The sequence below is a fragment of the Medicago sativa genome, chromosome 1, assembly GCF_051527215.1.
Source record: "Medicago sativa cultivar Bolivia chromosome 1, Bolivia_mono, whole genome shotgun sequence".
Classification (NCBI taxonomy): domain Eukaryota; kingdom Viridiplantae; phylum Streptophyta; class Magnoliopsida; order Fabales; family Fabaceae; genus Medicago; species Medicago sativa.
The window spans coordinates 72862222-72876607 of NC_140749.1; the positions used below are offsets into that span (position 1 = coordinate 72862222).

The 14386-nt window shown below is 30.1% G+C and overlaps 1 protein-coding gene and 1 long non-coding RNA gene across 2 annotated transcripts; one reads left to right on the forward strand and one right to left on the reverse strand.

The window, feature by feature from the left end:
* Window positions 1-392: 392 nt before the first annotated feature.
* Window positions 393-978, reverse strand: LOC146957165 (uncharacterized). The gene is made up of 2 exons (XR_015024983.1): window positions 840-978; window positions 393-615 (listed from the first exon to the last, which is right to left on the reverse strand). It is a non-coding gene; the product is annotated as an uncharacterized LOC146957165 (long non-coding RNA).
* Window positions 979-5612: 4634 nt separating this feature from the next.
* LOC146957166 (gibberellin 20 oxidase 2-like) lies at window positions 5613-11837 on the forward strand. Its single transcript, XM_085734535.1, has 3 exons — window positions 5613-6227; window positions 6828-7149; window positions 11314-11837. The coding sequence occupies exons 1-3, from the start codon at window positions 5698-5700 to the stop codon at window positions 11587-11589; spliced, it is 1128 nt and encodes a 375-aa protein (XP_085590661.1). The 5' UTR covers window positions 5613-5697; the 3' UTR covers window positions 11590-11837.
* Window positions 11838-14386: the final 2549 nt, after the last annotated feature.

Consider the following 14386-nt stretch of genomic DNA (forward strand, 5'->3'; position numbering starts at 1 on the left):
TAACACTCTTCGTTTATTTACGGTTATTCCTCTTACTCCTACCTTTTTGTGCCAGAAATGTGGATTTGGAAACTGAAATCACAAACATATGTATGCTTGAGCAAAAGACGAACAAGTAATTGCTTGTCATCAATTAGTGCAAATTAAATTTTTTATTATTTTCAAATGTATGTGTGCGCACCTTGTTTAGCCAAAGTCATGCAATCTAAACGTGCAAATCAGAATGATAATCCTTCAACAGAGGTTAATTTAATTGGTAAGTTGGTTTATATTCTGCAAAGGCGTGAGTAATTCTTGTCAATACGAAAAATTTGTTGGTGGATAATCCGTACACACCTCTGTTAGAGTCCTCTAAGCCTTGAGTTATAACCCTTTAATCTCCTGGGATCAAATTCACTTGAAAAATAATTAGTTTAATTGGTAAGTTGATAATTCAAACCAAATTAATTAAATTGGTTTATACATAGCAACAAATTGTTGATTTTGTATTACTTTATTAACTATTCACTTTAGAAAAACCAAATCTTTCAGTTTATCCAAACAAACAAGTGCAGCTAAGCAAAAACTTCTGGACTTGCTCACTGGAGACTCAACAAAACACCAAGGTAGGTGTTCCTAAAAGGTCAAAACAATAGGAAAACAAATTAAAAACCATGTAGTGAAAAACAATGTAAAAAGGGAAAACGCGCAAAGCAATTTATCATACCAAGAAAGATTAAAACAAACGAAAACAAATCAGAACTATTGATCATGGTGAAGGTCATAGGTATTTGGGTACAAAATAGAAAAAGAATTAGAAACAAATCATAAACACAAAAATAGGAGAGTAAAAAAAACACCTGTGGAGGATTGGTAGACATCCACATTGAAGATCAATAACAGTTGTAGCGAGAAAATGTCGGAGAAGAAGTGTTGTGTTGAAAGAAGCTTAATGAAGTTAATTTTGGCAGATGCAGTAAAACGGTCTACGGTTGCGGGTACCGTGAACTGGTGTCGTGATGAAGGAGATGTTCCATGTCGTGAAGGTCTATATGGTTGCGAGTGTGCACCCTCAAATGAGAGTTTCAGGCTAGAGAGTTTGTGCCCGAAGGAAAACACTAAATCAAAATGATGTCGTTTTGTTGTCATTTTTTTCTTTCTTTCTTACTTTTCCCTCAAATAGAGACTCCAAAACGATGTCGTATTGATATATATTTTTTTTTTAAGGAGAGAAGTTACACACAGTCTAACTATGGAACTGTCCCAACCGTCTTCGTCAAATTTTTCAATTTTATTGTTAGTTTTGTGATATAAGAGTTTTCAAGATTAGTTAGATCAAACACAAGTGTAGTTTCTAGTTGAACTGACAAATCTAAGCGGTTTTTTCTAGATTACCATCTCCAAATTAGTGGGTAAATACCCTCTGCTGACGTAGACCAATTAAAATGAACAGTATAAACTACATTAAATAAAGTCAAACATATAATTACATTTTACGTATTTTGAATATATTTTTGTTATTTACATATTCACCCCACATTCAATTAATGAGTTTTTATGTTTTAAATCAAAAAATCTAATGAAATCTTTCGTTGCCTCGTTTCAATTGTTTAAGCATATTTTATTTTATTTTATTTTCTTTACTTTTTTTTTTTTGTTTCATCTCTTCTTTTTCTGCAAATTTTTTTACACCATTTTTTTAGAATTTTTTTTACACTATGTCTTAGTGTTTTTTCAATCTCGGTTCTTCTTCTCTCACAAATTCACAAAATCCTTTTTTTTTAAATATAAAATGTTTATTCATCATGTCAAAAAACTAACGTTATATATTTAAAAAAAAATAAACATTATATTTTCCTAAGATAGAATATATTAGTCTAAAAATTATTTTCTTTGATAAGAATAAAAAAGATATTGGTATAAACGTTATGCAATTAATGAATTTAAAACACCTTTTTGTTAAAAAATATATTTTAAAATAACTAAATTTCTAAAATCATAGAACTTGATTTTTGTTATATGGATTTTTTTTTTACCATGTACAAGTTTGCACATGTTAAACTTGCATATATGAAGAAGTTTGAATTAGTAAAATTGAATCGGAACTTGTGTATTTTATATTAAATATACAAATTTTGTTATACTTTTAGTTTCTTTTGTTAATTTACATTTTTTATATTTTCAATAAAAAGTAATCGAGTATTTATATTTTATGTACATGTGTCGCTCCCTTGTTAATTTTATTTTACACTGATTTTTATTTTCTAAAATTTATTTTCTATTTATCATAGAGAAATATAACCAAATTATCTTAGGATCCAAATTATTAAATAATGTTTAACTAGTTATCACTTTTTATCTTTTAGCATCGTAATTTAATTTAAATTTTAACTATGAAATAATTAATTCAATAAGTTTAATTTTAATTTTTTTTAAATATACTTTTTGTTTTGTTTTGAATAAGTCAAATTAGACCATCGAAATTAAAACCGGAGAGAATCAAATTAGACCATGATCCGTGAGACGTGATCATTAGTATACCCACATAACGATCTTTACGCTTTAATGTTATACCACTTCACAATGAACCTTAACTAAGGATTCTTTAAGAATAGTGTTCTTATAATTAATGGAGTCTCACGATTAAGTCATACTACAATGATTATATCCTTTAATTAGCCGAACGATGGTTTTTCCATTCGCCGACAAAGGTTCGACCTTTCTACCAAATTGCGGATATAACAACAGTGAGACTTAACTTTTTATCAGATGAATGAAATATAATGATTCGTTCGTATGGATCAAACGAACTATAATGAGCTTTAACTTTTTATTAGTTAAATTGTGATTTTATTTTTTGACAAAAGTTTAACCTTTCTTCTGCATCATATAACCCAAAATGAAACTCAACATGCGATCAATTAAAATAGAACAAATTACACTCTCATCCTCTAAAAGAAGTTTGAATTACACTCTTCTCCACTCTTGAGTTAAAATATACACTTTTCTCTGTTGAAAAACAAAACTTATACCCCCATGAGATGTTTGAATTACAATCCCCTCCCTTAATAATTAAATGCACTACACTTTAATCTATTTTAACATAAATAAATATTTTTACAATATCTACAAATTTGAAAACACCATTTAAGAAGAAAAAATAATTCATTTCTTTGTAATTTAATTGTCAATGATGATTAAATTTAAATATTTTGTTATTAATTTTATAACTTAGAACATAGAATACATTTTAAATGCGAAATGTTTTCTAATATGGGGGGAGTGTATATTTAACATGAGAGGGGAGTGAAGTGTAATTCAAGCTTCTTTCATGGCATAAGAGTGTAGTTTACTCATTAAAATATGGTCATATCATTTTATAACCTAGGTTAAACCTTTTTTTATGAATCAGATGAACTATAGCGACCCTTCGCGATTACTCGAACTGTGGTTAACACTTATTTATTTATTGGATGAAATCAATGTATGTCCCACCACTTTGTGGGGGTTCGATTTTCAAAGTGTAGACCCACAATGATTTAAACCAATAAAAGAGTGAGTATTAAGGAGGGTGTTCAAAAGAGAGTGTTGTTAACCTTACTCTTCTGACAAATGTTTGAGCTTTCTTCTGAATCAGATTAACTATTGTGCGACTTAACTCGTTTTTGATCGAACTGTTGTTAGTTATTTTATGTCAATGATTTGACCTTACTTGTACATCAGATGAACTATAATGAGACTTAACCCGTGATTAGTCGAAATGTGGTTTGTTCCTTTTTTGACAATGATTTTGAAATTTATTCTTGAATGTATGAGCAACAATGAATGAGACTTAAATAGAGATCAATCAAAATTGTGGTTATCACATTGACTGAAAAGTGTTTGACTTCCCCTGAATTGGATGATATATTTTGAAAATTGTTAAAGAATATATTTATATTTATTGTAATGAAATAAATATTTTTTTATTTTTATCATATCTAATTTTTGTTTAAATATATTTATTCTATTTTATAAATACACATGTCTTTCCTATCATGATTTTATTTAATTTTCTCTTATACTATACTACTAAATAATTGCTAGAATCTTTCAAAAAAAATGGCTAGTATCTTATTTTGTTTCCTTTATCTTTCTTTCATCGATAAAAAAAGTAAAGAAAGTAAAGACTAAGTTGTATCTCTTTATATTTCTGGAAATATAAAAGTGAATTATATATTTTTCAGAGACTAAATTAGGTCTTATAATTTTTCTCAAAAACTAAAACAAGTCTTCGTTTTTTATAACTTGTCAAAAAAAAATTTAAGTTAAAAGCATTTGGTCATCTTATAGATAAAATAAGATAATGTTTAGACTAATATTGATAGATACAAGCATTGATAGATACAAGCATATGATAATATTTCTTAAAAAAAAAAGCATATGATAATATATAATAATCTAATTAAGAAAAAAATATATAATTGATGTCAGAAAAAAATAAAGTTTTGGAATTATTATTTTTTGGATCCAAGCTTGAAAAAAACAAGATATGGTGCAAAAAAGTTGTGGAAAAATAAAAATTTGAAACAAAAAACATTAAAGAAAAGAGAAGAACAAAATTAGTCTAAACAATTGAAATATGGAAATAAAATATCTCATCAAATTTTTTGATTGGAAAAATAAAAGCACATTAATTGAATATGGGGTAAAGATGCAAATAACAAATTATATGTAAAAAATCTTTCCATATTTGATTTAGTTAATAGAGTATACATTGTTCAATTTGATTGGTCGATATCATGAAGGGTAAATACCCTCAAATCATGAGGGGGTAACATATGTCTCACCATCTAAGCCAATTTTTATTACTTTATTGACAAAATAGAACTCACACTTCATAAACACGAATTACTTACATCTTAGTCTTAGTATTAAAAATGAGTTTGCTCTAATTTTACATTCTTTCCATACTTATGCAAATGCAATCCTATGTTTTTTTTTTTGGTTACAAATGCAATCCTATGTTTTAAGTCAACTTATTTTTTCTAGAAATAAAATGTCAACTTATATTTTAATCTTAATTTTTATTATTTTATTTAAAGTCAACTAATTTTTAATACAACAGTCAATGCTTTTTGGATATACTTTATGAAAAAAGTCCATTGGTAAATCTATTTCATCCCTCTTTTTATTATTGCTCCAGCATAAAATCAAGCATTCTTCCCAAATTTGGAACTTTTTAAATTTTAATGCGTTTCGAGAAAAGCGTGCAAGTTCAGGCACAAAGACCTTTCACGTTTTTTGGATATACTTTATGAAAAAAGTCCATTGGTCAATCTATTTCATCCCTCTTTTTATCATTGCTCCAACATAAAATCAAGCATTCTTCCCAAATTTGGAAGTTTTTAAATTTTAATGCGTGTCGAGAAAAGCGTGCAAGTTCAGGCACAAAGACCTTTCACGCATGCAGCATGACCTTCAATTCGATTTCATTTCATTTTTATGTAACAAAAATTTTGATTCCACTTTTTAAAGTATTTTTTGTCTTGTTGCAATTTAATTATTGCAGTTGCATTATGGATCCATGCTTCAACATGCCATTTCTTGGCCTATATTTGTGCCTATATATATAAATCCACCAATCTACATGTATCTATTAATTATTAAGTTCCACATTCCTTAACTTCCTCAACTACAATTAATTTATTTTTTTTTTCCCACATTAACGTTTGTGTCATGGATTCTGGTCTCTGCTTAGTGTCTAGTCCAAACCACCAAAACATGGTTCAAAATAATTTCTACGACCCTTCTTGGTTACAAAAACAACGTAACGTTCCAATGAACTTCGTTTGGCCAAAAGAGTATCTAGTGAATGCAAATGAAGAGTTTCAAGCGCCATTGATAGACCTTGATGGGTTCCTTAAAGGTAATGAAGAAGCCACAAACAATGTTGCAAAGCTCATATCCAAAGCTTGTTCAACTCATGGATTTTTTCAAGTGATTAACCATGGTGTTGATTTGAGTCTCATTGGTGAAGCTTATGATCAAATGGATGCTTTTTTTAAGCAACCAATTGATAAGAAAATTATTGCTCGTAAGATAAAAGGTTCAATGTGGGGTTATTCTGGTGCACATGCTGATAGGTTCTCCTCTAAATTGCCTTGGAAGGAAACACTTTCTTTCCCTTTTCATGATAATAATGCTTTTGAGCCTTCTGTCACTAACTACTTTGACTCCACCTTGGGAGAAGACTTTCAACAAACTGGGTAAGAATATAATATAATTCATTATATTGTGCTTTATATATTTGGGTCCCAAGTTTCTTATTTTATGAAGAAAAAATTATTTATTTTATTCAAATATATCATGAAATAAAAGTCATAAAATACCGTCTGGATCTTGCGCAAATGGTTGGTGTGTGCGTAGTGTTTTTGAGGGTTTTAAACCCTAGAGTATCGAGTTTGATTCCCGCTATATAAAAAAATTATGTTGAGAGTCCATGAGATATAACATGAAAAATTATTTATATGTGAATAGATATACATCGCCTTAATTACAAGTATATTTTGTATGATTGAATTAAGATCAACCTAAATGTTAATATGATATCAGAGACCTAAAATCTATTGGATCACTCGTCGTTGGGCACTAAGATCACATATCACTTTTAGTAGAATCTCTTGATTGTTTATGTTTTTTTTTCCACATACTCGAACTCAAGTACTTGTTTGATCGAAGATTACTTGTTTAAAGATTTCAAGTCCGACTAATTTCACACGGATCAATGTAATGTTGGTATATACACTACAACTCACACACAACATATATGAGTTGTAATAATTTGTTGTGCATCATAAATTGTGCAGAGTGGCATTCCAGAAGTATTGTGAAGCTATGAAGAAATTAGGGATGAAGCTGATGGAGATATTGGCCATAAGTTTGGGATTAGATAGGTTGCATTTTAAGTACTTGTTTGAAGATGGTTGTTCCATAATGAGATGCAACTATTACCCATCATGTCAAGAACCAAGTGTTGCATTAGGGACAGGACCACATTGTGACCCAACAACGTTAACAATACTTCACCAAGATCAAGTTGGAGGGCTTGATGTGTTTGCTGACCAGAAATGGCAGACGGTTAGACCTCGTTCAGATGCATTTGTTGTTAACATTGGTGATACTTTCACGGTATGTAGGACCTCTCAAAATATTACTATAGCATTACGTACATCATATGCATATGCATGATAATAATAATTACAAAATGTTATTTTTTGTATGCTTCCATATCTTTAAGAGAAATGATATTCTAACAACCATTTTGTGACAACCTATGTGACAACTTTATCTCTCATACTCACATTATCTTTTTACTTTCTCTCTCTATTGCTTTGGTTTCTGTGTCACTATCTACTTTTCCTTTGAAAATTGGTGGTTGTCACAAAAATTGTTGATTTTTGGTTGTTAGAATATCATTGCTCTATCTTTAATTTGTGGCTGTCTGTAACTCTGACATTTTATGATCCCCTTGCAATCAATCAACACTGACTGAGCAGATACACTTTTAAGTACATCAAAGATTCTGCTTCTCATCATCTCAAAACCCTAATTAAGTCTTAATTTCCACGTCAAATTATGAATGATCAAATTACAACGGTGAAATTGGAATAGGACATGAGCATTATTGTTAGATGTTATAGTATAATTTTAGATAACCCTAATTCGAACAATAATTAAACGGAGATTGCTTACTTTTCAACCTAATTTTATATTACAATTCTCTTTCCTTTTTTTTTTTTTTGTAAGTAACCTTAGTGATTATCAATTTACCCGTGGAGTGTTGGGTACGAACCCCAATCACTGCATATATTATGCAATGTCCCTATCAACTAGGTTAAACTCATGAGACACAGATGCCTTCCGTTAAAAACAAGAGTATCAATACCAAAAAGGATGTGAAAATTTTATATATGACTATATTTTTCTTGTGTAATATTTTAATATTTAAACACATGTCATGTGAAATACAACTATAATTTCCTAAATGTTATGAAAATGTGTAACTTCCCTTAAAAAAAATGAAAATGTGTAACAATATGTCCAAGTATTGATGCGTGTATGAAATATTTACACACATGTTTTAATATTTACACACATGTCTTAATAAAAAAAATAGTCAGTAATGCAATTTTATCGTGCACATGTTCTTATAATGGTTAACTAATAATATTTTTTCACTCATGTCAAATCTCATAAGAATCCAACACCAAATAAGATTATGATTAACCGTTCTTTTTTGTTTTGTTAAAGTTTTTGACCTGAGGTACTTTTATAGTAAATCAAATAATTTTAAATTTATCTAATAGTTTATATTTATTTATATTATAGTAACTTTTAATTTTGAAATACAACTATAATTCCCTAAAATGTTATGAAAATGTGTAACTTCCCTTCAAAAAAGAAAAGAAAATGTGTAGAGCAAATAGTCACTTTAGTCCCTGACTTTGCACCTCGCTCTCACATAGGTCCCTGACTCAGGATTAAATACAAACAAGTCCCTGACTCTACACTTCCGTTATCACTTTAGTCCCGGCCGTTAAAAAAATCTGTTAAGTGATTATGTGCCATGCTGATAAGGAGTATGACGTGTCACAGGGACTAAAGTGAAAGTAAAAAATGGTCACTTTGGTCCCTGAATCGAAAATCAATATCCTCAATTTACTGTTAGATCCCTGACTGTGTATACTTACTGTCAGTTAGGTCCCTGAATCGAAATTCAATATCCTCATTTTACTGTTAGGTCCCTGACTGTGTGTACTTACTATCAGTTAGGTCCCTGACATTAAACACGAAATTTCACTAAGATCCTTGGCAAGTTGTTAGTTTAACATGCTACTTACTCAACACTAAGGTATTTGTGCTAAATATCAAAATATTATTATAACACTTATAAAAATGATTACATAGTTTAATAACAAATGTTTCCATAACATAACTATTAAGTCATTAATGTCAACCATAGAGTAATTAAATTATTGCAACATATTTGGGCATATAATTCAACAAGTCATTACATAATGATTCAGCAAAATATTAAACAAAATATCGCACCACAGTTGTGCTTATAATTTAGCAATTTCGGTACATAAATAAACTAACAAACATCACATAGTTGGCCTCGGACCCGGCCCTTGGAGTTGGCAAGAAATATGTAAGCATTTGTAGTTCATTCAGACGTTCATTTGGATTTTAACCCCTAATTTCGTGTTTACTATCAGGGACCTGACTGACAGTAAGTATACACAGTCAGGGACCTAACAGTAAATTGAGGATATTGATTTTCGATTCAGGGACCTAACTGACAGTAAGTATACACAGGTAGGGATCTAACAGTAAATTGAGGATATTGATTTTCGATTCAGGGACCAAAGTGACCATTTTTTTACTTTCACTTTAGTCTCTGTGACACGTCATACTCCTTGTCAGCGTGCCACATCATCACTTAACAGATTTTTTTAACGACAGAGACTAAAGTGATAACGGAAGTGTAGAGTCAGGGACTTGTTTGTATTTAATCCTGAGTCAGGGACCTATGTGACAGCGAGGTGCAGAGCCAGGGACTAAAGTGACTATTTGCTCAAAATGTGTAACAATATGTTCAAGTATTACATCGATGCGTGTCTGTGTAAGTGTGTATGACATACTTTTTATATCAATCATTGGTCGTCTAAAATTTGAGGGATTTTCTACTAAAGTATGATTAGGTGTATATCTGCTCTTGCTAAATATTCTCTAAAACAGTACACTAGTGACTATTATATCTTTTGAAAGAAAAAGCTTCAATTGAGCCAATTAGCATGCTTTCTTTAATCCTTAAATATATGTTTTATGTTATATTATAGGCGATAAATCTGAGCTTGAGACTATGTCCACCCATCCTAAAGTCTCCCCGGTGTATATAATACGTTGTTGCATTATTTTAATTTTTTTGTCAAACATACTTTGAAATGGATATTGATAAAAATGTTTTGTATGTCATGGTTCAAGAAATGATTGCAAATTAACAAACCAAATGGTCAAACCTCATGTATTAGAACATATCATTATCTATATCTGCATACATTTGAAGCCACATTTTTCATCCTAGGCAGCATATATATATATATCATATATAGATTATATGTTATTATTTTATTCGAATTAATTATTATAGCAAGGCAGCAACCATCACACATCTTAAATGGATAAAAACACCGTTTTCATGCCTCAATTATTTGGAAAACGAGTGATGTATACTAGTAGATAGGAAGAAAGAAGAAATAGACTAAACTTTCAAATTGTTGGAACTACTCTTCAAGTTGCTCGTTGAAACTTGATAATTTTAAAATTATAAATTTTTGAATTAATCTTTAAAGTTTTGAATATCAAACAAGTCACCGTACTTATATGAATACTAGCTATTATATCTAGGGGATCACTTTGATATCTGAAGTTTTGTTGAACGCACACTTATCTTTTAATCATTCAATGTCATGCTATATTATTTCTTTATATTTAATTTAATTATTTTAAAGCAAATTTAAATTTTGAATTAATAGAAAGATGCCCAATTTTTTTTATGTATTGATCACTTTTCTTGCCAAAAAGCCTATATCAAGAAATGAATGAGTGCCACTGCTTTCTTTGTTAATAGATTATTTAATTGGAAGAAAGAAAGTTTATGTTTTAATGAGAAGGTTTATAAACGGTTGGTTGTGAGTAAAGCTAGGAGGTAGTTGTAATATTAGAAAAAGTAAGTGGACAAAAGTAGACAAATAATTTGAAGAGTTTTTTCTAAGATATGTAAGTACATTGTCACTATCTAGGTAAATAATTTGGATAATATTTATACATATGATGAAGTTGGTTAGACCATCCACAATGGTAGGGTCTTAACTATTTAAGACCCGGTACTTAATAGGTATCCCCATTGTGGAGAAATTTTTTGGGGGTCTTCTAAGACCCAGGGTCTCACTTAAGACCTCAATGCTTAAGTGGGTCCCACATTACTTTTGCTTAAAATAATCAATGTCATTGTACTATTGTTTTTCAATTGCAATTTACCTTGATTTTTTAATGTTATTGGTGGGTCCTATTTAGACCTTTTGTTGGAGGATCTCCATTGTAGTGGTTGAGTACCTATTAGGTACTATTATTAAAAAATAATAAAAAAGTGATGTGTCGATGTGGGACCCATTTAAGACCTCAAAGTTGAGGGTCTCCATTGTGGATGCTCTTATAAGACAAGGACCGTGTGTATAATTAAGGTATGCAGGTGTACCAATTCTTAACTTATTTTGTTTGTTTGTTTAGGCATTATCAAATGGTAGATACAAGAGTTGCTTGCATAGGGCAGTGGTTAATAGGTACAAAGAGAGGAGGTCCTTAGCATTCTTTCTGTGCCCAAAAGAAGACAAATTGGTGAGACCCTCACAAGATATTGTGAGTAGAGATGGGACAAAACAATATCCTGATTTCACATGGTCACAATTGCTTCAGTTCACACAAAATCACTACAGAGCTGACGAAGCTACCCTGCAAAATTTCACCAAGTGGTTACTATCTTCCAAAATTACAAACAGACCTTAATTAACAAACAAATATTTTTTGTTTTACTTATTTTTGTTTTTGCTAGAGGTTGAGATGCATTCCTTATCGCCTTAATTATTGTTAGCTAGCTCCATGTATTCATGAATTGAACATGGAGTTCTTATTTATGTAATTTGATTTCATTTCTTACGGCACATTAAGATTGTAAAATTCAAAAATTGGAAGGAACTTTACTCACATGTGTCAATGATATGTCTTGCTCAAAATCGAGTATATTTTAGGTCAAAGATTGGGCTTCCCTCTTTTTTTCTTTAGTCTCTTCTCCGTTTATAATGTTCATTATGGACAACAGGATGATGAGCTTAGTATATAGATATCGGTCAAGCATCATTTGATGGCTATAGCTTGGCCAACAAGAGATTTTAGTCCTCTAAACCTAGTATCGTATCTATTGAATATTTTATAAGGGTCTTCAATCATGAGACTTATAAGGGTGAAATGCTTAGAGTAATACGTTCCGTTATAATTTGTATTTATCTTTTTGTTATATCACTTTTGTAATGGAGTTGGCTGACTCAACTTAATGAAAAAAGTATTCGAATTGTTTTAAATTTGTTAACAATTTAGCAACTTAACTAGAGATGGTAAAATTATAATCATTTCTTAACAAGCATCCTTTGTTACATCATTTCTTTTTTGTTATAACACTTTTGTCCAAAAGGATCATTTGTAAAGCACAATTTTACTGAAAACCATGAGAAAGTCCTTACTCAGTCATGTGTATGTATGTTTCAAGGTTATTGTTTACTCATTCTTTATTCGGATGTGTATCCATGATCTCCGAAGTTCTTTTTACTTGATCATGTTTATCAATGGACTCCGAGGTTCTTCTTTAGACGGCCATGTTTATCCATGGACTTCGAAACTCTTATATACTCAGCCATTTTTATCGGTGATAAGGTTCTTCTTTACTCAACGATTGTATCCATGGATTCAAAAGTTCTTGTTTACCGGGCCATGTTTGTCCATGAAATTCGAGGCTCTTCTTTACTCGACCATGTTTATCGATAAACTTTGGTGTTATTGTTCACTCGACCGTGTTCATCCATGAACTTCGAGGTTCTTGCTTTACGAATTGAGCATACAAAATATTTTTATATTTTTATGACCAAAGTCCAAACATGACATTGTATTGTTCAAATTTGTTCTTTATTTTATTATGTTTTACATGGAACTATTGTGACCTCTGCAAACCATATGTCTTGCTTAAGGTTTAAGGTCTAAAGACTGACTTTCTCATTTTCTTCCTTGATTCATCCTTTTAGAATGTTCCTCCTGGACAATAAGACGATGAATCAAGCATACGAGTCATGAGCCAAGCATCTTTTGATGGCTATAACCCGTCCTCTATGTTTCTCAAAACAGATAAAACACACTATCGGAAGCTAGCTTATGGTAGGATCTGAGGGGCTTATGAACTAGGGGGAGAAGGGCAACCATCTGAATATTTTACGATGGTCCAATTCTTATGAGTTAACGAAGGTTTAATGTTGAAGTAATTAGTATGAGTTAGTTCAAGAACAAGTTGAGTGTTTGTAAGTAATTGCATTTTGTTTTCAAGTGGAAAAAAAAAAAAAAAAGTTGAGTGTTTGTAAGTAATGTGGGGCAAAGTCCAAATGATTTGAATTTTTGGGTCATGGATTCATTCATTACGCTAATTATAATTTATAAAGGTAAAAGGTGAAAAAAAAAATTACAAAATTATATTTTGCAAAATATGCAAAACATAAATATCATTATTACCTACATGACTCTGTTTTTTTTTTTTTAGAGTAAGTTACACTCTCCTCCCCTCAAAGATGTTTGAATTACACTTCTCTCCCCTCTTATGTTAAAATATACACTTTCCTTCCTTCTTATTCAAAACATATTAGAAAATATTTCACTCCCCTCCCTTGAGAGAAGCTTGAATTACATTTTCCTCCCCTCTTATGTTAAAATCTACGCTTTAATCCCTCAATATTTTTTTTATTTCTAATAATCTAGAAAAAAAAATAGTCTAACGCGCTTTGAAGAAAAATAGTATTACAGGTTCATTTTAATATAATCAAAATTTGAATACATATTTTTCACTATTTTTAATTCCCAATTTCATTAGCATGTAGTTTAAAATCCTATTATAAAATATGAAACAACCCAAAATAAAATTAAAATATGTGAAAAATAACTAAAGTAATGCTTATTTAAATATGAATTTTATACTCCAAATTATAAAATTAATAAAAAAAATATTTAAATTTAATTATAATTGACATATAAATTATAAAAAAAACAAATTTATGTTTTTTAAATCGTGATTCAAAATTAGTATATATTATAAAATGTTTTATTTATGTTAAAATATATTAAAGTGTAGTGTATATTTAATTATTAAGGGAGGGTGTTGAAATTCAAGAATCTCAAAAGGGAGAGGAGTATCAACTTTACTTTTCAAGGGAAGGGAGTGTATATTTTAACATAAGAGGGGAGGAGAGTGTAATTCAAGTATCTTTGAGGGGAGGAGAGTATAATTTACTCTTTTTTTTACAACCTATAGAGTCTCATCCTCGATCAAACCTCTAAAGTATGCTACAAGCCTAATTTCATATATACATACTCATTACATTGTTCTCTATATAGAAACATTGAAGCTTCAATATATTAGCAAAACAAATTGACTTCAATGGTAATTTGAAACCCATACTCTAGCAATGTAGCTATATTTGCTTTTTTTTTTAATAGTATCTCCATTAGCCACAATGAATACTATTCCCCAAAGTAATATCATCATGAGGTA